At 39.7% G+C, this 22,206-nt stretch overlaps 1 protein-coding gene across 1 annotated transcript in view; it reads left to right on the plus strand.

Annotated features, from left to right (window-relative positions):
• The window catches only part of fancl (FA complementation group L), a 97,854-nt gene that overhangs the window by 21,913 nt on the left and 53,735 nt on the right, over window positions 1-22,206 (plus strand). The window contains exons 2-6 of the mRNA XM_048601310.1: window positions 2,274-2,388; window positions 4,747-4,805; window positions 9,725-9,785; window positions 10,687-10,743; window positions 17,286-17,383. Of these exons, the coding sequence (XP_048457267.1) occupies window positions 2,296-2,388; window positions 4,747-4,805; window positions 9,725-9,785; window positions 10,687-10,743; window positions 17,286-17,383 (368 nt within the window). The 5' untranslated portion in view covers window positions 2,274-2,295. The remainder of the gene's footprint in view (window positions 1-2,273; window positions 2,389-4,746; window positions 4,806-9,724; window positions 9,786-10,686; window positions 10,744-17,285; window positions 17,384-22,206) is intronic.

The raw sequence follows: 22,206 nt of genomic DNA on the forward strand, positions 1-22,206 counted from the left end.
CTTCAGAATTCTGAAGCCTTCCCCCATTTATAAAATAGCCTACACCTCTGTTCTTCTAACCAAAGTGCCTAACCTCTCACTTTCCCATATTATATTCCATCTACCACTTCTTTGCCCACTCTCCTAGCCTGTCCGTCTCCTTCTGCAGCCTTCCTACTTCCTCAATGCTACCTGTCTCTCCATCTATCCTTGACTCATCTGCAAACTTAGCAACAGTGCCCTCAGTTACATTGTCCAGGCCATTAATGTATGTTATCGCCAAAGAAATGGATGAGGAAAGGAAATAAACTGCTCGATTTGTTGAAGATGCTAGTAGATGGCATGGTGCAAAGGAGGGCAATGCTGTAGACTGCTGACTGGCAAAGGAGCTCTCATCACCTGATTCAGTCAGCCTGTATCAAGATTGCATCAACCCAGTCTGCAATGCCCTGGGTGAAATGAAGTGCTCAGCAGTGTAGGATGAACACTGCGCTCTGCAAGAATAGGTGTTGCCATCTGTTCTCTTCCAGCGTACACTTACGGTGTTATCAATCACTCTAATTCTGACACTGCGATTGTCTGTCACCAAGGCTCATGCACAACGACTCTCGTGATTGCATGCACCGTGTCCACACAGTGGCTCTTGCCCTTCACTTCTTCCCAAACCACTAACCCCTCCAGTCCTTTCCACTTTCTACTCAGTCATTAGGGACATCATACCACCTTCCCTGCTTGTGCATCACCATTAACCCCTTTTCCATCAAACTCCATTCGAGCTTTGCAGGAAACATTGATCCAACTCCCAGACTGATGGTTCCACTGCACCCTAACTGACTTGCCTGTAATGCCTGAACTGATTTGCACGTGATCTGTGGGGCTGACCATACCCAACTCCTGATCTGGAATTTATTTTTTTGTAGTCTCATTGATGCCATTAAGGACTGGTCTCCTTTGACTTTCAGACATGGCTATGTCTGCCGTGGTTGAAGCCATGCAGTGTGTTTACTGTGTAAGCTGCTGCCTGTGCTGATGGTGTGACATTGACAAAGCATGGTGCTATGCAGCAACATGTCCACCCCCTTGATTGTCTGAAATATGACAGGTTGCTTTTCCCTCTGCACTAAAACGCAACACAAGCCACAACAGCTGGCAGCCAGAAGTAACTACAAAGTGGAAGAGTGCTTAAGAAGAAATGCACCTGTATAAATGCATGAGATACATGTGTGTCTCTGTTAGCAAAGCGACCTGGCTGAAGTATGCATGTCATAGGTGTCCCTGATCCAAAGTGAAGTCCTGAAGGGATGAAGATAGTGTGTGAATTGGTCTGATAGTGGGCATGATAACATGGTGATTTTGATGATTTGCTGATCCTGACTTATGTGGGTGAAATGTGGAGGAGGAAACAGTGTCCATGGAGCATGAAGGGAAGTTACAATGAAGACATAATTGGATGAAGGCCCAAAGAAGCAGCAGGCGAACAAGTGGTTCTTGTTCTGAATTTCAAGTGAGAAATGGTCGCTGTTTAGTTTTTCAGGAAAAGAGAGGAGAACTACTAGCCACATAGAAATGAGGAAAGTTGAGCTATTGATGGGATACAAAAGCATGGCAGTAAACTGATTAGTGAAGTTCTGATCTTGCCATTTAAACTCTCAGGAGAAAACTGGGAAGAAAGATTCTTGACTAGAGGTTTTTATTTTATCATTTTTGCTTTGTTTTTCCAACTTTGTTGCCATTGTCCATGCCACTCAAGGGAACAGAAAATTCTGCCCTTTTTCCTTTGTAATCTTTCTTTTTTAGCTTAGTAGTGTTGGAACAATCCCATTGCCATGCCAGCAGAGAAGGTTGGAGTTTCATACAAAGATTCCTACGGGTGGACACGAGTAGGCATAAGCTGTTGGTGTTGTATATCATGATCATGGAAGGATAAAAAATTAGCATTGTTCTTAGTTTATTACAAATTCATCTGGATTTCATCCCATTTTGTTTTGTGTTTTTCATGTGCATGATATAGAATATAAAATTGTGTATGATATTTCAAGACCGAGCAGAACTTTTAAAACTTGTTCCATGAATGTTTATAATTGGTATTCTTGAATAATGTGGAATATTTAAGGTAGTGGGGGAGGGAGAATGGTGGTGTTGTGGGCATGTTTTATGTCAGTTGTCAATGGAATACAATTTTTTATTTTTGAAGTTCTCATCATTCATTTTAAGTCTGCGATTGTATTTGAGTTTTTGAAGTAATTTGGTAAGCAAAATGTATCTTTATTATGAGACATATTAATATCTTTCAGGTCTGTATATTTTTGATAAGCCATGGCAGAGTGTGATGGTTTGATCAATGAGTGTCCACTTCTGATACCTCAGAACAAGCAGAAGACCGTGTTTGATGGTTTCATTACGGTTAAGGTACAGTCTCTGTTAGAATGTGATTGGTTAATACCAGCATCACTAACAAGTTTGAGTTGCAGTTTGTGGAAACTGTACTCGCTTGTCTCTCTCTTTGTTTCCCACTTTTTCCACTCCAACCAAAAATTCTAGCGTTTTGTAGCACAAGGAAGCCCATTCAGCTTGTCATTCCTGAAAGAAAGCTATTGTCCCATGATTGTACCCTTTCTGTATATCCTTTTATGTTTCCCTTTTCAAATATTTATCAAATTACTTTTAAATGCATTTTGCTCAGACTGACCCATTAAAGCAAAACATCTCCCAATATGATGCATTTAACAAAATATAACTCTAACCTTTTCATCATATTTCTGGTGATAATCTCATATGCCATGATCACAACTCATTGATGAAAAGAAATTACTTTTCCCTATTTGTTATCAAAATCTTACATAATTTTGAATATCTCGCCCCTTAATCTTCTTTAATAAATTAAACCTGTTGCCCATGTAATTCATCTCTAGTGGATTGTCTCTAGGGCATTCACATTATTCTTAAAGTAGATACTCAAAATTGTGAATAATCTTCTCACTGCAGCTTTTATTAATGTAGCTAATTGATAAAGATTTTGCATCCTATTTTGCTTCTGTATTCTGCTTTTATAAAACCTAGGATTTCATATGTTATTTTTAAGTAAACTTTATCAATTTGATGTCCAGTTTTAAAGGTGTAAGTATTGTGAGTTCCTAAATCTTCATGTCTTTTTATTCCTTTTAATGTATTACCACTTTTAAAAATCATTTTATATTTATTTCCTTGCCTTAACTTGTCTTTGCATTTCATAAGGCATTTTCCTATCTATTTATCTGTTACGATGAAAACTGTATAATTTAAATGTATGTGAATGCCGTTTTGAAATCAAAATTCTAAAAATGGCAGTAGATGGCTGTTTGTTACTTCTGTAAAGGGCTTTCTTTTATATACATAAAAACAAGGTTACTGGGTCCTGGACTTGACATAAAGCAGATAGATACTGCAGACCCCAGTTTATACCGTTGGGTTCATGACCAGTTTATGACCATTAACGTAGATGTGGATGCGGATCTGGATCCAAGAAATTTTCAAAGCATTGGGAGAGAGAACAAATGGCCTTTTTTATTAAAATGTTGTGTGTTACTTTATTTGGAGTGTTAAATTCTTTTAGAGTATTGTAGGTTGTCTCAGCTGATGTGATATGCATTTTGAAAGCTATCAAAATGTGAGCAGAATTTTTAGAGCATTGTTGAGTGTGGATTGGCTTGAAGTCTCCTCAGTGAGATGGAAGCTCATGATAAAAATATTTCTTTTTCTTTTTTTTACAGTTTTGTAGTTACAGAACATTCATGTTCAGTTTAAGGATTCAAATGTAATAACGGTGTGTCAGAAGTATGCACTGTACTAAGCGTCCTCTTCCCTCGTTACTGTTTTGGCACTAGACGTTTTGACTGCTGCCAAAACACAATAGTGGCTTAGTGGTTAACACTATTACCTTACAGTGCTGGGGACCTGGGTTTGATTCCAGCCTCAGGTGACTGTCTGTGTGGAGCTTGCATGTTCTACCCACATCTGTCTGGGTTTCTGCTGGGTGCACCGGGTTTCTCCCACAGTCCAAAGATATGCAGGTTAAGTGAATTGACCATGCTAAATTGATTGCATTGTCCAGGGATGTGCAGGCTAGGTGGCTTAGCCATGGTAAATGCAGGGTTATAGGGATGGGCTAGGAAGCTAGGGCTGGTTGGAATGCTGTTCAGAGGGTTGGTGCAAAAATTGTTGAGCCTAATTCTGTTAGCTCCACAATGTTTATGCCATGCTGTTTGAACAGAACTCATTTATTAGTTCTTTAGTAAAACTGTGTTTAATGGTATTGTATGGCCTATATCCTCCAAACTTTCTTTAATTAACCATATTACTGGTTGAGAATTTCATTAAACAATGTAATAATTAGGCAGCCGACATTTCTTCTTCAAACATTTCGGTTGGTTAGCTTCAAGTTGAGTTAGTACGAGAAGCATTAAGCTTCATTACGTAATTGTCTTTAACTCCCAGCCACTGGATCCAGGAGCTGTGAATAAAAATGTATGTCCAGTGTGATCTCTCCCAACAAAGGGAAGTGCAACTGAAAGATCTCAATTACCCACAAATTTGTTATTCTTCAGGGGTTAATTGGTCTAGTCTTTGGTGGATAATCCACTGTACTTTATTTACTTAAACAGAACTTTACACTTTTAACATTTCTCACCAATGTCATGCAAGTTCGGGTAAAAGGACACTGCTACGATTTGAAAAGGAACTTGGATTATGTTTTTAAATATATCCTTTCTTTTGACTGCATGTTTCCAGGACAAGGAGTTTCGTATAAGGATACTGTTACCAGAACAGAAATGTTTGAGAAATGCAAGGTATGGATTTCTTTATTTCAAATACAGCATTTGCACTGTGTTTTGATATTTGCCACCTAGGCTTAGTTACAAAGCTCCTCAAGTTTTGACCTAATCTAGGCTGGCGTTTTAGTGCAAATGTAGGTACCATCCTTCATTTGGATACTAAATAATAGGCCCATCCAAGTGTTCAGGTTCTTGCTGAAGATTCAGTGACATTTTTTGTTTTAAAGAAAATCTTGCATATTTGTCATTTTTCACTATCTTGCGGCACCCCAAAGCAGATTACAGTCAGTATATTGGTTTTGCAGTGTCTTCCATTGTTATAATGTAGGAAGCATGTCAGCCAATTTGCACACAGCAAGTTCCTGAATGAGATAATAACAACATAATTTTTTTTTTCTGCTGCTGGGTAAAGGGTGGAGAGAGTACCGAGGAGAACTCTGCTATTTAAATAATGAAATGGGAACTTTGACCGCCGCTTGAGAAAGTAGGAGGGGACTCGGTGTGATTGCCTCATCCAAAAGATGGCATTTCAGGAAGCATTCCCTTCATAGTGCCTAAAACATTGGCATACACAATAGGATTCAAATATCTGGGTTGGATGATGAACCCACGTTCTTCTGACTCAGCGGTAACATAATTCTACTAAGCTGTCTTTGATGACTGAAGAGTGCTTGAATGAAGTAGAGTGCTCCTCATTGTTTTAACCACTGATTTGCCCACCACAAATACGACTAAACTTGTTCTGTGCCAATTGGCTTCTACATTTGTTGACAGTCAAAACAACTCCAAGAAGGCTGTATATGAAGATTACGACATTTTTTGGTAATAAGTAAGATATTCTGTAAATCTGTCAGAGAACATAAAATGCAAGCAGTTGTGTTTATTTATAGGTAGTGTGACAATACCATGACTTTACAAGGTATATTTTGTCCTTTTTTATGAAGAGAGGTTGCCACAGAGGTGCCAAGTGGTCTGTTCCAAGCTGATAAAGTAAATAAGTTGTGAGGCCTTCTTGCAACAGTTAAAGTTGCAACAGTAGAAGCAACAGGAATGGGTGCATGTCACAGGTGCTGCCAGACCTGGTGAGCATTTCCAGCAACTTTTGCTTTTGTTCCTGATTTACAACATCTGCAGTTCTTTCAGTTTTCATTAAACATTTTTAGTATGGCTGGGAGGAAAGAAAGATGTGGTGGAGAGAGTATCTCAAGATACTTCACAGCAGTGTAAGTCAGAAAAGAGCTAGTACTTTGCCAATGATTGGGCTTTCAGAAAAGTGACTAAAATTTTTGTTAGCGAGAGATTTTAATGAGGGTTTTGAAAGAATTGAAGATCTTTAAAATAATTCCAGAACTTATAGCACTTAAACAGCTGATAGGTGGCACCGATAGGGATTATGAAGGGAGTTGGGGTGTATAGGAGGCCAACATTGGAAGTCTGCAGAGTTTATGGAGCTTGTCGCTTTTGGAAATGATCAGAGACATTGAGATTATGGAAGAATTTGAACTCCAAATGAGAACTTGAAAATTCTGTTGATAGATTTTAAACAAAATCTTTCATGGGATGTGGACATTATTGGTTAGGTTAGCATTTATATCCCATCCTTAATTGCCCTTGTCTAGGTGATGGTGAGCTGTCTTTTTGAACCGTTCCATTATGGGTGAATAGGTCCCTCCACAACGCTGTTAGAGCCATACATAAAGTCATACAGCACAGAAACAGATCCTTCAGTCCAACTCGTCCACACCGACCAGGCATCCCAATCTGACCTAGTCCCATTTGCCAGCATTTGGCCCCTATCCCTTTTAAACCCTTCCTATTCATATAGCCATCCAGATGCTCCACCATTTACTCTGGCAGTTCATTGCATGCACGCAGTACCTTCTGTGTAGAAAAGGTTACCCCTTGGGTCCTTTTAAAACATTCCCCTCTCACCTTAAGCCTATGCCATCTAGTTTTGGACTCCTTCACCCTAAGAAAAAGATCTTGTCTATTAACCCTATCCATGACCATCATTATTTTATAAACTTCTCTAAGCTCACCTCTCAAGCTCTGACGCTTCAGGGAAAAAAGCCCCAGCCTATTCAGCCTCTCACTATAACTCAAACTCCCCAGTCCTGGCAGCATTCTTGTATATCTTTTCTGCACCCTCTCAATTTTAACAACTTCCTTCCTATAGAGGGACACCCAGAATTGTACGCAGTGTTCTATAAGTGGCCTCACCAATGTCCTGTACAGTTGCAAAATGATGTCCCAACTCCTATAATGCTCTGACCAATGAAGGCAAATGTACCAATTGCCTTCTTCACCACCCTGTCTACCTGTGACTTCGCTTTCAAGGAACTATGCATTTACAATCCTAAGTGTCTTTGTTCGGCAACCCTCCTCCGTGCCCTACGATTTACTGTACAAATCTGCCCTGGTTTGCCTTGCCAAAATGCAGCACCTCACACTTATCTAAATTAAACTCCATCTGCCACTCCTTGGCCCATTGGCCCATCTGTTCAAGGTCTTGTTGCACTCGGAGATAATCTTCTTCACAGTCCACTAGACCACCTATTTTTGAGTCATCTGTAAGCTTACTAACCATGCTATGCGTGGAACACTGGAGTGGCTCTGCGCACACTTGCAGCTGAGAAGGATTGTTGGTAGCCATCCCGTCGTGGTGGCCATCAATATTACAGCTGCCTTGAATTTTTGAGACTCGTTTCAAGGAGCAATTGGTGACTAGTATGACACCTCTCAATCTTTGATCCATGAATGCATCTGTGATGTTATTGATGCTGTTGGTATTCTTCCCCTGTGACAAAGAGGTTCAAGCAGCCTCAACAGTGGGATTTTCCACCATTGTTGGCCCATCCCTGGTTCAGGCCACCATTCTGTGCGTGGCTTTGAGGGTGTTGTATCGTCAGCCTGCAGAAAAGCTTTTCACTCCATCAGTATTCAAATCGTATGTGATCATTAATGTCAGTTTTTGGAAGCCTACCCAGGTGATGTAGTGAGGTGTCTCCAGTGTGTGAGTAGAAATCTCAACAGGCAGCAAGGGATTTGTTATTTGAGAGGATGAGGCAGGTGAGAGCTGTTGAGTAGGAATGATGCATGCAGTAGTGAAATTTTTAGTCCATGAGCTCAGTGAGGTAGGTTTGCAGCAGCAGAGTGACACAGTGACCATGGTGGCCCTGTGAGTGTGTGGTAGCAACAAGAGATTGGTAGTAATTTGAGGAGCATAGAGGATTGTTCATCTCATTGCACTGCATTCCATTTTCTCTGGGCCACTGAACTGATCTGGGCTGCTATCATACTCCTGGTTGTTATCTGGCGCTGTGGCTTCCTTTCATGCTCTACTGGTAAAGGTATTGCCCTTCTTTCCACTACTCTATCCACCAGCACCTCTAGCTCCTGTCAGTGAAGTGGGAAGCCAACGTACTGTTTTTGGCTTGGAGTTGAATTGGGACACAGCTGGAGTTGCCCAGGTGGCTGGTTTATGATGCAGAGTGACACCAACAGCATGAGTTCAATTCCTGTGCCAGTGGAGGTCACCATGAAGGACACGCCTTCTCAACCTCGGACCTTGCGTGAGGCGTGATGACCCCCAGGTTAGAATGACTACCAGTTGCCTCTTTCTAATGAGGCCAGCCCTATGCTTCTCTGGGACTATGGTAACTTTAGCTATGATGCCAGCAGAGTGAACAGCAAGGCCCTGACAATGGCAAGCACGTCTGCCTCTTGATTCCTTCAGAAGTGTATTAAGGAGCCTAGATGCATAATTAATGCAGTCAAGAGTAGATGATTGGCTCACAACCACTACTCTTATCCAATGTTGACTGCACCCCTTGAATCTTACTTGATAAAGCACTTCAACTCAAAATAGAAAAACCAAGCCTGTTGGCTTCTAACATAAAAATGGATCTAAGGAATATCTGAGAAAGAAAACTGCCACTCCTGAAAATCTTTAAAATAAAAGCTGTTTCGGAAGATGGGAGGCTGATGGAGGTAACGTTGGAATGGTTGAGTATAGACATTTACGTATTTGGAAGCCCAGAGAAAGGGCATTGAGACCAATGCTCAGTTTTTTAGCATAATGCAGATTTAGTGCAGAACTACCTTGGTTGCTACATCTTGGGAGAATAATTTTTCTTTTTATTCGAATAGGCAGAAAACTTTAGTGGAAAATGGTTAATGGAATACAACTAAAATTTATGAATTTACAATTAATTTATTGTGAAAATTATAACTAAACAACTGAAGGGAAAGATGAAAATTGATGCTCCTGACATTTGTTACTAATACAGAAGTTCACTTTCAGCAAAGTTTACCATTTATATGATTATATGTTTTATGAAAAGTAATCAAGTTTGAGTCATTTTTGTTTTAAAAGTACTTTTAATAGACTAGGTAAAGCCATAGTGACCTTTGAGTGTGTGTTAACTATGAGAGCTGAAATAGAATCTTATTAAATCTTTGCTGTCATTCCTTTGGGGATGTTTGGTTATGTCAGAAAGCAGGTACACTAACTGCAGTAACAGGTAAATTTTATTGGCAAGTCTTGACCCGAAATGTTAACATTGTCATTTTGAATTGAGGTTAAACTGGATTACTATCAAAACCTAATTGTTACATTTGCAATGTTTTCAAATGCAATGAATTCTGTTTTTATTTTAAAATTAACTTAAAATAATATCCCAGGCTGCCTAAGGGCTGAAAAGTCAAATTCAAATTCAATTGGTCAGGTTCGTAAGATAATGTTTTTGACCATTATTGTAAGGTTTCTCTTCCTGTAGACTGATAATGCCTTGGTGAGTTACGAACCTCGTATACTCCTTTTCTGAAGTGGTGAAACCTATATGTTGTTGTATTTCTTTGAAACTCTGCAATTTATAACTTGAAAATTACAAAATTCATTTTTTTTTTATTTTTGTGCTTTTAATCTGTTGAAGACTTCAGTGCAGCTGGCAGTTAAAACAAGTCTTGTGTGGATACCAGCACGTAGTAAAGCAGGTAATGTGCAAAATAATGGCTTCAGTAGTGTAATAAAAATTTAGAGGTTGCTATAAATTGTCTCTGAATGGAAAAATGATCTATTGGAATATAATTTACCTTACTAAAGGAGAAGTACTCATTTAAAAACAAAATTGAAGCTCCATTAATGTGAAGACCACGAACAGCAGAAAGTTTAATAAGCATCAGAATTTTTTAGATTATAGCAGGTTAAGGTAGAGTATTTTTTTTATGACATTTAATTGTGCTGCCATGCTTTCTGACCGATTGCATATGAAGGCTGATGTCTAGGCCACATGTGAATCAAAACTAAATAGCTACTTGAACACACAGTATTTGTAATTAGATCTTAATATTTCATCTGAGAAATAAAACAATGTGTTCGATGTTTTTAGCCAGAAGTAGTAGCTAGGTGTTTGTGTTTCATCTTTCAACATTTCTTGCTATTATTTATCAGCATAATAAATGGACGTTACATTGTCTATTTGTAGGTTAAACTGCACTAATCTCTTCAGTTCGCACACATCCCCATTCATGTTCAGATATCAGACCATATCAAAGGAAAGAGTTCATGGCCCTGAGACAGTGTTGCTATTTCTGTGTAATGATATTTATCTCATTAAAAAGGAAAGTTCTGTGCTGATGAGTAACTGTATTTATCTAAGCTTGTCAATTGACTTGTCTAAACTGTCTGTGAAGGAATCGGAAACCAGAAGAGTATTACTGTATTCATGATGTTGAGCTATTACTCTCCCCACATGCAATGGCTATAAAATACATATGGAACAGGGGGAGAAGGCAGCACGTCTATTAGATACTTATTATCCATTTGAATCTTATGCACTGTATTGTACCACCAGTCACTGAAAGAACATTTGACCATTTTTCTTTTCTCCACCAGAGACTGCAACACAGCTCTGACCTAATCAGTTTCATGTTGGAGTTTAAGACTGTTTTGGTGAGTGTTACGGGTGGACCGTAAAGCGCAGAGCTGTAAAATAAACTGCATTCTTATATTTTGCTTATTTTTTTTTCAACAACATGATTAATCACTTCTACACTGCAGCCAAAAATAACTCAGATTTTAGATTTTCCTTTAAATGCAGGGGGGAAACAAACATATTATTCTCATTCTAGGTTTTGCTGCATTTACATGTCAATGTATGACTTTGGGGATATGTTTTATTACCAAGTGCAGCTAAATCAGAAAATCAGTACCATTACCTTGTTTTTCAAAAAAATCCATGTTTAAATGTGATATAGATTTTCAATATATTGTCATGACTTCCACTCTTGAAACATATTCCGCATATTCATCATTCCTGGAAGAAAGTTTCACATATTACAGTGGGGAAAAAATGATGACTGATTCCAAAATATTTCTGTCACTTTTCAATCTTTTTATAAGTGCTTTTTTAAAAGGGGTGGGAGAGGGGATTGTAGCTGATGAGCAAACGTGGCAATTTTAACCACATCACACATTCCTATTTGACTTGCATTTGGTATTTTGTTTCTCTAGTTAAAAAACTTTTATAATCAACGTCTTCCCTTCTGAGTAATAGAAAATTTGCAGAAACTCCCATTCCATATAAGGCAGTCCCTAATTTCTCAATGAGTTTGTGAGATCAGCTTTATTATTTGATTAAGATGTGATTATTGAGGAAAAATTTAAATACAAGCAGCATAGATGAATGTAGTCAAATAGGTCATCTTAAAAATCTGAAGTATCTTAGGTAAGTAATGGAAGGTATATTTTTCTTAATTCAGTTGCAGGTGCAATAAGAGGTGCATGCAACGTTCAAACCTTTATGAAAAGTCTAAACTGACGTTGTAAACCTCCAAAAATTTAGAATACTGTAGCAACTGGATGGCCCTAATTAAATTTAACCCTACGTGCTAAATAGTTATCAATCTGGTTAGTAAAAGTGGGAATTGTTTTCATTTTTGTATATTGGCTGTTTTTGGAAATGAACACTTCTATTCTGTGGAACATCTGAAGTGATTGAAAAAGAACATTGAACAGTGTGTTTCCTATGCACTGACATATTCTTTGCATTACGGTCACATGTTGATCAACCACATTGGTTTCTGTTTTTTCTTGACGTCTAAATATGATGTGTTGGTACTGCTCTCTGTTGCAATTGAATACTGCATGAAAAGCAATTCAAAAATAAAATTTGACAACAAGAGAAAATTGAAAAAGCAATTAGCAAAAGTCTCTTGTAAAATAAAACTAAAGTTGCTAAAAATGTGGGCAAATTGCTTAAATTCTTTAAAATATTAAATTTATCGCATGCAAATTATATGAATTATTACTATGATTAACAGCTGGTGATTTGCTTTGAAGTTTTTGCCAAAGGAACTTGCTGTAGGTGGCCCAAATTCGCCCAAATTGGAAAGCATTTTTCTTCCTTTTCCCTTTCCTCTCTGTTGTGTAATGCCTCACCAGAAAGCTCAGCCAAGAACACTTTGAAAAATTGCAAATGTAAGTCTGAATTATTCCATAGTATGAAACACATTGTGAAAAATGCTGTGTTTTAATCAGTAATTTGTATATTTTTAAAGTATGCTTTCTGGTTTTTCTCAAACTTGCCCAGTTTAATCAGCTATAGAGCTGAAGATGGCCACATTGAAAACAAACTCTCTTATCTGTGTCGTGGCAAGGAGAATCGCAACTTACAGAATTAACCTCCCTTGGAACTGGAATTGTTCCTTGTGATTTTCTACACTTGACTTAACCATGATTATAGAGCTTTGTTTAATAGGAAGGCAATGCCTCATGCACGACTTGGGCAACTTAATGTAGCAATTATACTGCCAGCAGTCATTGAAAATGAATTTATTTTGTCTTACAAAGTTCAGTTTTTCACGAAATGTCTGTTACTCTTTAACATGTCATAACAATGCCCACTAAAACTATAATAAAGCAGAAAATACTGGAAATATTAGTAGGTTGTGCAACATCTGTAGTAAGAAAAAAACAAAGTTAGCATTTCAGGTCTGATGGAAGGTCATAGCCCTGAAATGTTAACTTTGTTTCTCTCTCCAATGATTCTGCCAGACCTGCTGAGATTTCAGCATTTTCAGTTTTTACTTTAAATTTGCAACATTTACAGTATTTTGATTTTTTTTTTTTGGTCTCCTTAAATTGTAGTCATCTATTCAAACCTTTCTTTTCTTATGCAAGGTTTTCAAATTCTGTTAATTTGAATAAAATATTGAAAGACTGGGCTGATGTATCTTCACTTCAGCCTAATGGTGAATTTTTTAGTTTGAACTATATCGGTCAGATGAAGATAAAAGTAGTGTGATTGTTAAACGAGAGTAGGAGTGTAAAGTGAATATACCCTTGAAAAGAAAAGTTAATCAAGCTTTCAATATTGCCCCCTTTTACTTCTCCTATTTTTAAAAATTTCAATGGAAGATTGATTGTAGGTGAAAATTAGGGATGTGAAATGGGCAGCTAATTTTATACCACCTGTTTTACCCTCTTGCTCAAAGTCCAGATTTTCTCCCAGAGAACGCTGATTGCTAGTTTACTCAAGAACAAAGAAAATTACAGCACAGGAATAGGCCCTTCAGCCCTCGAAGCCTGCACTGACATGCTGCCCGTCACAACTAAAATCTTCTACCCTTTGGGGACCATATCCTTCTATTCCAATCCTATTAATGTATTTGTCAAAATGCCCTTTAAAAGTTGCTATGGTATCTGCTTCCACTACCTCCCTCGGCAACGAGTTCCAGGCACCCACCACCCTCTGTGTTTTTAAAAAAAAACTTGCCTCCTACATCACCTTTAAACCTTGCCCCTCGCATCTTAAACCTATGACTCCTGGTAACTGGCTTTTCCATCCTGGGAAAAAGCTCTGACATTCCACTCTGTCCATGTCCATCATAATCTTGTAGACCCCTATCAGTTCGCCCCTCAACCTCCGTCATTCCAGTGAGAACAATCCAAGTTTCTTCAACCTCTCCTCATAGCTAATGCCCTACATACGAGACGACATCCTGGTAAATCTTTTCCGTACCCTCTCCAAAGCCACCACAATCTTCTGGTAGTGTGGCAGCCAGAATTGAACACAATATTCCAAATGCAGCCTAACTAAGGTTCTATAAAACTGCAACATTACTTGCTAATTTTTAAACTCAGTGCCCCAGCTGATGAAGGCATGTATGCCGCGTGCCTTAGTGACTACCTTCTCCACCTGTGTTTCCACTTTCAGTGACCCATGTACATGTACATCCAGATCCCTCTGCCTATCAGTACTCTTAAGGGTTCTGCCATTTACTGTATATTTTCCATCCGGATTAGACCTTCCAAAATGCATTACCTGACATTTTTCAGATTAAACTCAATCTGCCATCTCTCTGCCCAAATCATCAACTGATCTATATCCTGCTGTATCCTCTGACGGTCCTCATCGCTATCCACAATTCCACCAACCTTTGTGTCATCCGCAAATCATTTATTTATTTATATATATATATATATATATATATAAAAAAAATAGCAAAGATCCCAACACTGATCCCTGAGTCACTATTCATAACCCTCCATTCAGAAAAACATCCTTCCACTGCCACCCTCTGTCTTGTATGACTGAGCCAGTTTCCATTTATCCATCTTGCAAGCTCACCTCTGACCCCGTGTGCCTTTACCTTCTGTATCAGTCTGCCATGAGGGACCTTGTCAAAGGCCTTACTGGAGTCCATTTAGGCAACGTACACTGCCCTACCCTCGACGATCACCTTCGTTACTTCCTCAAAAATCTCAATCAAGTTAGTGAGACACGACCTCCCCTTCACAAAACCATGTTGCCTCTTGCTAATACGCCCAATTATTTCCAAATGGGAGTAAATCCTGTCTCGAAGAATCCTCCCCCATAATTTCCCTACCACTGACGTAAGGCTCACCGGCCTGTAATTAGCTGGATTATCCTTGCCACACTTCTTAAACAAAAGAACAATAGCTATTCTCCAGTCCTCTGGGATGACCAGTGTAGCTTGTGAGGATACAAATATTTCTCTCCAGGCCCCTCCCTTGCCTGTCTCAGAATTCTGGAGTATATCCCATCAGGTCCTGGTGGCTTGTCTACCTTAATGTTTTTCAAGACTCCCAATATCTCTTCCCCTTTGATCTCAACATGACCCAAACTATCTACACGCCCTTCCCCAGACTCATCACCCACCAAGTCCTTCCCTATGGTGAATGCTGATGCAAGGTACTCATTTAATACTTTGCCCACTTTCTCTGGCTCCACACATAAATTCCCTTCTCTGTCCTTGCGTGGGCCAACCTTCAGCCTGGCTGCCTTCTTGCTCTTTATATATGTATAAAAAGCCTTGATTTTCCTTAATCCTGTTGGCCAATGACTTTTCATGACCCCTTTTAGCCCTCCTGACTCCTTGCTTAAGTTTCTTTCGACTTTCCTTATATTCCACCCTTACTTCGTGTGTTCCCAGCCTCCTAGCCTTTTTGACTAGGCTCACAATATCTGCCTACATACTCTTATGACATAAATCAATCAATAAGTTCACAAACTTCAACAATACAAATTTGAGACATAAAAAGAATTATAATAGTGAGGGAGTTTCACTATAATAATTTACATTGAAAACAATATCTCCTCAGATTTAAACCATCTTTGTGTTCTAGCCTCCTCAAGTTTTGCATCAATACTTTGGATGTTACTATCCATGTCCAAAATAAATATCATTTGTGACGTTAAAAAGTACAATTTAAAATGTATCCATTGAAGCATAACTTGGCTCCAAATTTTGTATCACCTCACTTCAAAATACGGCAAAACAATTCCAAAAATCCATATTTCTTGGAGCTGTATGCATCCAGTTTAATAGGAATTGAGTCTTAAACTATCAAAGTTCACTTGCTCTTTTGAAAAAAATCTTAAGTCCTTTCCCATAAAACCTACTGTTTCTGCTTTCCCTCCTTCCAATACAATTGCTTATAACCCGTGACTTTGTCCCACTGTGTTCCCATTGTAATTTTTTTCCATATTGTATGTCATTAAATGTAAAGGGCTGAATTTTACAGCTGGCTTCAGGATCCTGAGATTAACCTTAAAAGTGGGTCCTTAGCTTGGAGACTCAACCATTACCTCCTGGAACGCCACTAAACCTCTGCCCTCATGTAAAATTGAGCTCGTCCAAAATTCTACTTCCTACCTTGAGCCTAATCCAAGTTCTGTTCATTTACCAGCCTATACTTGTTGACTTGCTCCTAGCCTAATACTGATTTGATTTTCATCCTTCTTTTAAATTTCCTCCATAATTTTCCTCCTCCCTATCTCAAACCTTGTCCAGCTTTTCACTCCTCATTGACATCTGCTCTCTTTCAATTTTGGGATATTTTGTTCATCCAAAATCTTTAATTCTCCATAATTGCATGTGCCTTCAACTGCCCTGACTCCTAGACTTTGGAATTTCCTCCCTAAATCTTTTAATTTTCTAAGCATTCGTCCTTTAATTCGCTCCTTGAAACTCCTTGACCAAGTTTTTGCTAACGTTTCCTGATAACCACCTTGTGAGGTTCAGTGTCAAGGTTTGTGCTGCAATGCTTCTGTAAACAAATGTTGTGTATTCAAGGCACATCATAAATGTAAGTTGGTAGACGTGTCACTCTAGTCTTTTTCAGTTGTCCATTTTTCTTTTTTGAATGTAAACTTCTTCAGTTTGTCACTCATTTTGTAGGTTGGCAGGTATGCTGTCTCATATGAAATGGGACTGTTCCTGCCTGTTTGTTTTGAGACTTTCTGAAGAATTGCTATAATATTGCTCCAAAGTGTGCCATCTAGCAGCTAAATCAAGAACTGAAGTCACTCAATGAAGGCTGCCAAGTTTGAATGCAGAAACAAATCATTGTAAGAGCATAAAGAATAGGGGTAGGAGAAGGCCACTTGGCTTTCAAGCCTACTCTGTCATTGAGCTGAAGCACAGCTGCTCTATCTCTGGTCAATGTTCCCTCAGTGTTATTCAATTCCCTTAGCATCCACTGATCTCTAACGTGAATATACTCCATGAACGAACATCCTGAGAAGACATTTCTTCACATAGCCCTCAATAGCTAACCCTTTATTCTTGGACTGTGACCCCTAAGACTCCCTAAGCAAAGAATAGTTTGCTTGGAGGTTTCACAAGCTATCAGGTGTTTGTCATTAAAGGCTTCTATAAAGTTGATGCTCACCTCAACTCTTGGAAGACAGAAAACAATTTCTGTATTTTTTTTAATAAACAATACCAACAATGATTGCCTCTGAAGCAAGATAACTTGCTGACTCAGTTAAATAACTGAAGTACGTTATTGAGAGTTATTAATCTGCTTTAAGATATTATGGATATAACAAAACATAATTTCAACTTGTTTGCTGCCAAGTCATTCTGTCGACCGAGTTCACTACTGTTTTGTAATCTATAGAATTTAGACTGGTATGGTAAATGTATTGTGGATAATTACTGAACAATGAATTCTTAATTTTGTAGGAAATTGCATTAAGGAACAGAAATGACCTGTCAGCTCCTCCTCCTCCACAGTATTATGCACAGCTTATTAAAGAAATTGAAAGTTTGGGTTGGGATAAGTAAGTTGCAATTTCTTTCAATTCAGTTATTATGATTAAATTCATGTACATTTATAACTATCAAATTTCATTATTATTGCCTGTGTAAAACATTTATTTTTAATTTACTTATGCATTTTTTTTTTTAGAAAAGAAATGTGTGTATATATGTATGGATCTTTGCCGCAACAGTTGAACTGATTGGTAGTGTAAACATACAATAGTAGGAATACTCTGGCACTGTCTGTGGAGAAAGAATGAGAGGTGGATGTTTCTCCGGTTTCTGAATGATAAAAGGAAATTGCAGCAAGTTGAGAATGGAAAAATGAGATCCTCCTCACCGAGGATAGAAAAGTCTGACTTCCCTTTTGAGGGTTCAGTGACAAATGACAGTTTTGCTGGTGAGTGGCAAGAGTCCTATTTGCATGCATGAGCATCTCATTATTACTAATTTCACCTCATTGAAATGCAGGTGGGTATTTTCTGAGGTATCAGTGAAAAGCTAGAGGGCACCCAAGTCCTGACTTAAAATTCAAAGCAATTACCTGCCAGCTGCAGCTCATTGGCCTCCTCCTTGACTAGCAGTGCCCACACCTCAGGGGCATACTCTATGGGCGGTGACCATCTGCATCCTTTCTCCATAGAGGCCTTGCCAAAAGAGTACCAGTCTCACCAACTGATCATGATGATTTCAGACTCCCTTATAATACATTTCAGCATTTCAGTACTGCACTTTGGAGCTCATCAACACCTTACATTGTAGTACTGCGTCCAGGTTGCTTTGCATTGCAGAGGCACACACCCATCTCCTGTATCAGAACACGGTGCATCCTGGGCCCTTACTTAGCTTTCTTGGCTCACTCACTTTTTGTGCTTACTTGGATGCCCACAGCATCTCTGGCTTGCATTGCCTTCCAGAACAATGCTACTACAGTCAGAACTTACAGTCTGTCAATGGTTCTGTCTTGCCTTGCTTTTACTGCTCAGAAAACAGTGTTTGCGAGCACTGAAAAGTCAAGGTTGGGCAGGCATGTTGCTGTATGGTACTGTGACTGTGCTGTGTCAGTGCCACACTTATAGTGTGCACCTGCGGTTACATTGACAAACACACTACTTGTGTATTCACAAAATATCCCTTCATCCAGTGAAAGGTGACTATGGTTAGTCAGGGATGGTGCTGCAGACATTAAGAGGCATCATCTGATCTCAGTCCAGGAGTTGGCCACTTAGCAGTTCGGTGTGATCAGTGTTCAGGGATCTGTATCCTTACACTCTTGGGTCACAATCAGTCCTGCAGGCCATTTCTAACCAGTCCAGTGACTAGTGGAAAGTCAGTCAAGGAGCTGGACAGAATTTGGTCAAGGAACTGCCCTCCCAAGTCAGCCAGAAAGCTGGGCCATGGTCAGTCCAGGTGATTTGAGCACTAAATGTCAAAGGAGTTATCAGGAGACAGTTCTATGTTGGGAAGATTAGAACCATTGTGCTGGGGTGGAGAAGTGACAATAGCTGCCACTACCCTTGGTTTGATTGGGATGTCGCTGGATCATGCTGTTGTGTGTGGTTGTGTAGTTGCCCTGGGGGCCAGGGGAAGATTGGCTAGAGGAACAGCTAAATAAAAGAATTCAATAGGAATGCAGAAGGCTCACAGCTGACAGGATTGATGGGGACTGCAGTACAAAAAGAAAAAGAAGTTTGGACATGGGCACAGAGATTAACAGATGGGGTCTACAAATCACTTTCTCGAGCACAATCTGGAAAGCCTTCTGTCTTCAACTGAATCTCAACTGCATAACCAACATGAGTGGAAGGTAGCACACTCAGAGTGGTCAGAGTAAATTTGTTTCATTTTGTCTGAGGGACCTGAGCTCCACTTGTAGAGCAAGTGAGGTCCTTCAAGGTGAAATTTCATGGACCAGGTTGAAATTAAAGGAGTCTGCAATCACAAATCTCAAACTTAAAACAACTATGTAGATTACAAATCCTGAGGATGTTATTGATTATTACAAAGTAATCCTAGTAATCTCTGAAATAAAAGTGAATCACAGCCAACCTTCCCCACCTTCAGCACGGTAAAGTGCATCTAGATTTTCTTGTAATGATTTAAATGAGCCCATAGTCTTTTTAATCCTAACTTCAGTGTGACAGTTCTAAATTTCCACCATACTTTCTGTTAAATGCTTCTTGATTGTTATACACTAGATGGTAAATGTTTCTGAACAGAGACCAAGTTAACCATACTACATAAAATTCTCACCCCATTGTTTATAAGTTCTCCACATTTACACAAGTTCATGCCTAATTAAACCCTGCCTAATATATCCATCACCTGTACCCTTGTTCCATTGGGTCTTGTGCATCCCTTCAGACCTTGGGTTAGCTGATTGATTGATTGGCTCATGTACCGAAACACAGTGAAAAGCTTTGTTTGCGAGCAGTGCAGGCAGATCACAGCAAGTAAAGGATGTACAGATCAAAAAGACTTAGAAGCATACAGGTTACATTGCAGGTTACATTATTTGAGGCTGGAGTCCATTCAACAGTCTGATAACGGCCAGAAAGAAGCTGTTCCTGAACCTAATCATGTGTGTGTTCAGGTTTCTGTATCTCCTGCCTGAAGGAAGAGGTTGTAGAAGGTCATTACCAGGGTGCATGGGTCTTTGATGATGTTGGCTGCCTTTCTGCGGCAGTGAGCCGTGTAAATAGAGTCCATGGATGGAAGTTTGGCTTCTTTGATGGTCTGGGCTGTGCACACCACCTTCTGTAGTTTCTTACGGTCCTGGGCAGAGCAGTTGCCATACCAGGCCATTATGAACCCAGACAGTATACTTTCTGTGGTGCATCTGTAGAAGTTGGTGAGGGACCTTATGGACATGGCAAATTTCCTGAACCACCTGAGGAAGAAGCGGCGTCGTTGTGCCTTCATGACTGTTGCATTTACGTGGGAAGTCCAAGACAGGTTGTCAGTTATCGTCTGTCTGAAGAACTTGATGCTCTTCACTCTCTCAATCTCAGTTCTATTGATGTAGATGGGGGCATGTTCTCCTCCTTTCTTTCTGACGTCAGTGATCAGTTCTTTAGTTTTGCCGACGCTGAGAGACAGATTGTTTTCATTGCACCTTGTCACCAAGCCCTCTATCTCCCTACTGTATTTTGACTCATCATTGTTGGGTATTCATCCCACTACGGTGGTGCCATCAGCGAACTTGTAGATGGCATTTGTTCGGAATTTGGCAACACAGTCGTAGGTGTACAGAGAGTACAGCAGGGGGCTGAGGATGCATCCTTGGGGGACTCCAGTGTTGGGTGTTATTCTGGAGGAGGTGCAGTTACCTATCCTCACTGATTACAGCCTATAGGTCAGAAAGCTGAGTATCCAGTTGCAGAGGGCGGAGCCAAAACCAAGGTCACACAGTTTTGAAATCAGCCTAGAGGGGATAATCGTGTTGAAGGCGGAGCTGGAGTCAATGAGCAGGAGTGTGATGTGGCTGTCCTTGTTGTCCAGATGTTCCAGGGATGACTGCAGGGCTAGGGATATGGCATCCTCTGTAGACCTGTTATGTCGGTAGGTAAACTGTAGGGAATCGAGGCCCACATCAACTTCAGTCTCCCAACCTGCTATGACCAGCCTCTTGAAGCACTTCATGACTATTGAATTGATTATTGGTAACATGATTATTGATAACAGATCCCTTTTTCATTAAGTTTTTATCTATGTCTAAAAACAAACAGAATATACAAAATTACAACATATGCTCCTGTTTTCTTTCTTTGCACGTTAAAGTTCCAATAGCCCCTTTTCCAGTACATCCAACTATTTCTTTGAGCTTGACTCTTTCTTTGTAAAACAGTCAGAAAGCTGGACACTGCTATCTGCCAATTTCAGTTTGGAAATTTATCTATTCTTCAGTATCTGTTTTAAAACTGCGTCATTGATCCTCAGTCTTCTTCCATTTACACACATTTTGTTGAATGTACCTTATTCCACAGTGATTTATTATAGATGTAGCACGCAACGGTATTGATGCTGAATCCCTTCTTGAAATTTCATCCAGTTTGTCCATGAAGACAAAAGCCATGTCTGTTGCCTCAAGAGTGAGAGTGTCTGCTGCTAAGGCACTTTTTACTACTCTGCTGATCCTTCTTGCCTCCTAAGCCAAAGGTTTAAAATTACCACCCTTTCCCTTAAGGAAAGTCATAAATTCTCCTGTGCTGGAGAAAGTATCACCGATTTACATAAGAGGCATCACTAAAAGCATTAAATTTTATGTTTATGGTATCTCCCAATGCTGGAAACTTCATAATACAATTTATGCTGTAGTTTAAAATTTCTGTGTTTTGTGTCATCAAATGATATCTTACATCTTGGGTCTTTTCATAAAAAAAACAAAAGAACTGTGGAAGCTGTAAATCAGAAACAAAAACAGAACTTGCTGGAGAAGCTCAGCAGGTCTGGCAGGGGTAGTGGTGACGTTAAAAAGTGCTGTAGGGGTACGGGGGGGGGGGGGTTGCGGGGGAGCGGTGTCGGGAGTGAAGGTAGAATGGACCAGGGTATCCTGAAGGGAATGGTCCTGCGGAAGGTGGACAAGGGAGGGGAGGGGAATATGTGTCTGGTGGTGGCATCTTGCTGGAGGTGGTGGAAATGGCAGTTGAAGATCTTCTGGACAAGGGGAACCCTATCACTGTTGCAGGAGTAAAGAGAGGAGTTGAGGGCAGTAGTGCAGGAGATGGGTGGGATCCATTTGACAGCCCTGTGGAGAATGGTGCTTGGGAATCTTCGGTTGAAGAAGAAGGTGAATACTTCAGAGGCTCCCTAGTCAAAGTTGTCCTCATCGGAACATATGTGA

Source organism: Rhincodon typus, chromosome 9, assembly GCF_021869965.1.
Source record: "Rhincodon typus isolate 14 chromosome 9, sRhiTyp1.1, whole genome shotgun sequence".
NCBI classification, from domain to species: domain Eukaryota; kingdom Metazoa; phylum Chordata; class Chondrichthyes; order Orectolobiformes; family Rhincodontidae; genus Rhincodon; species Rhincodon typus.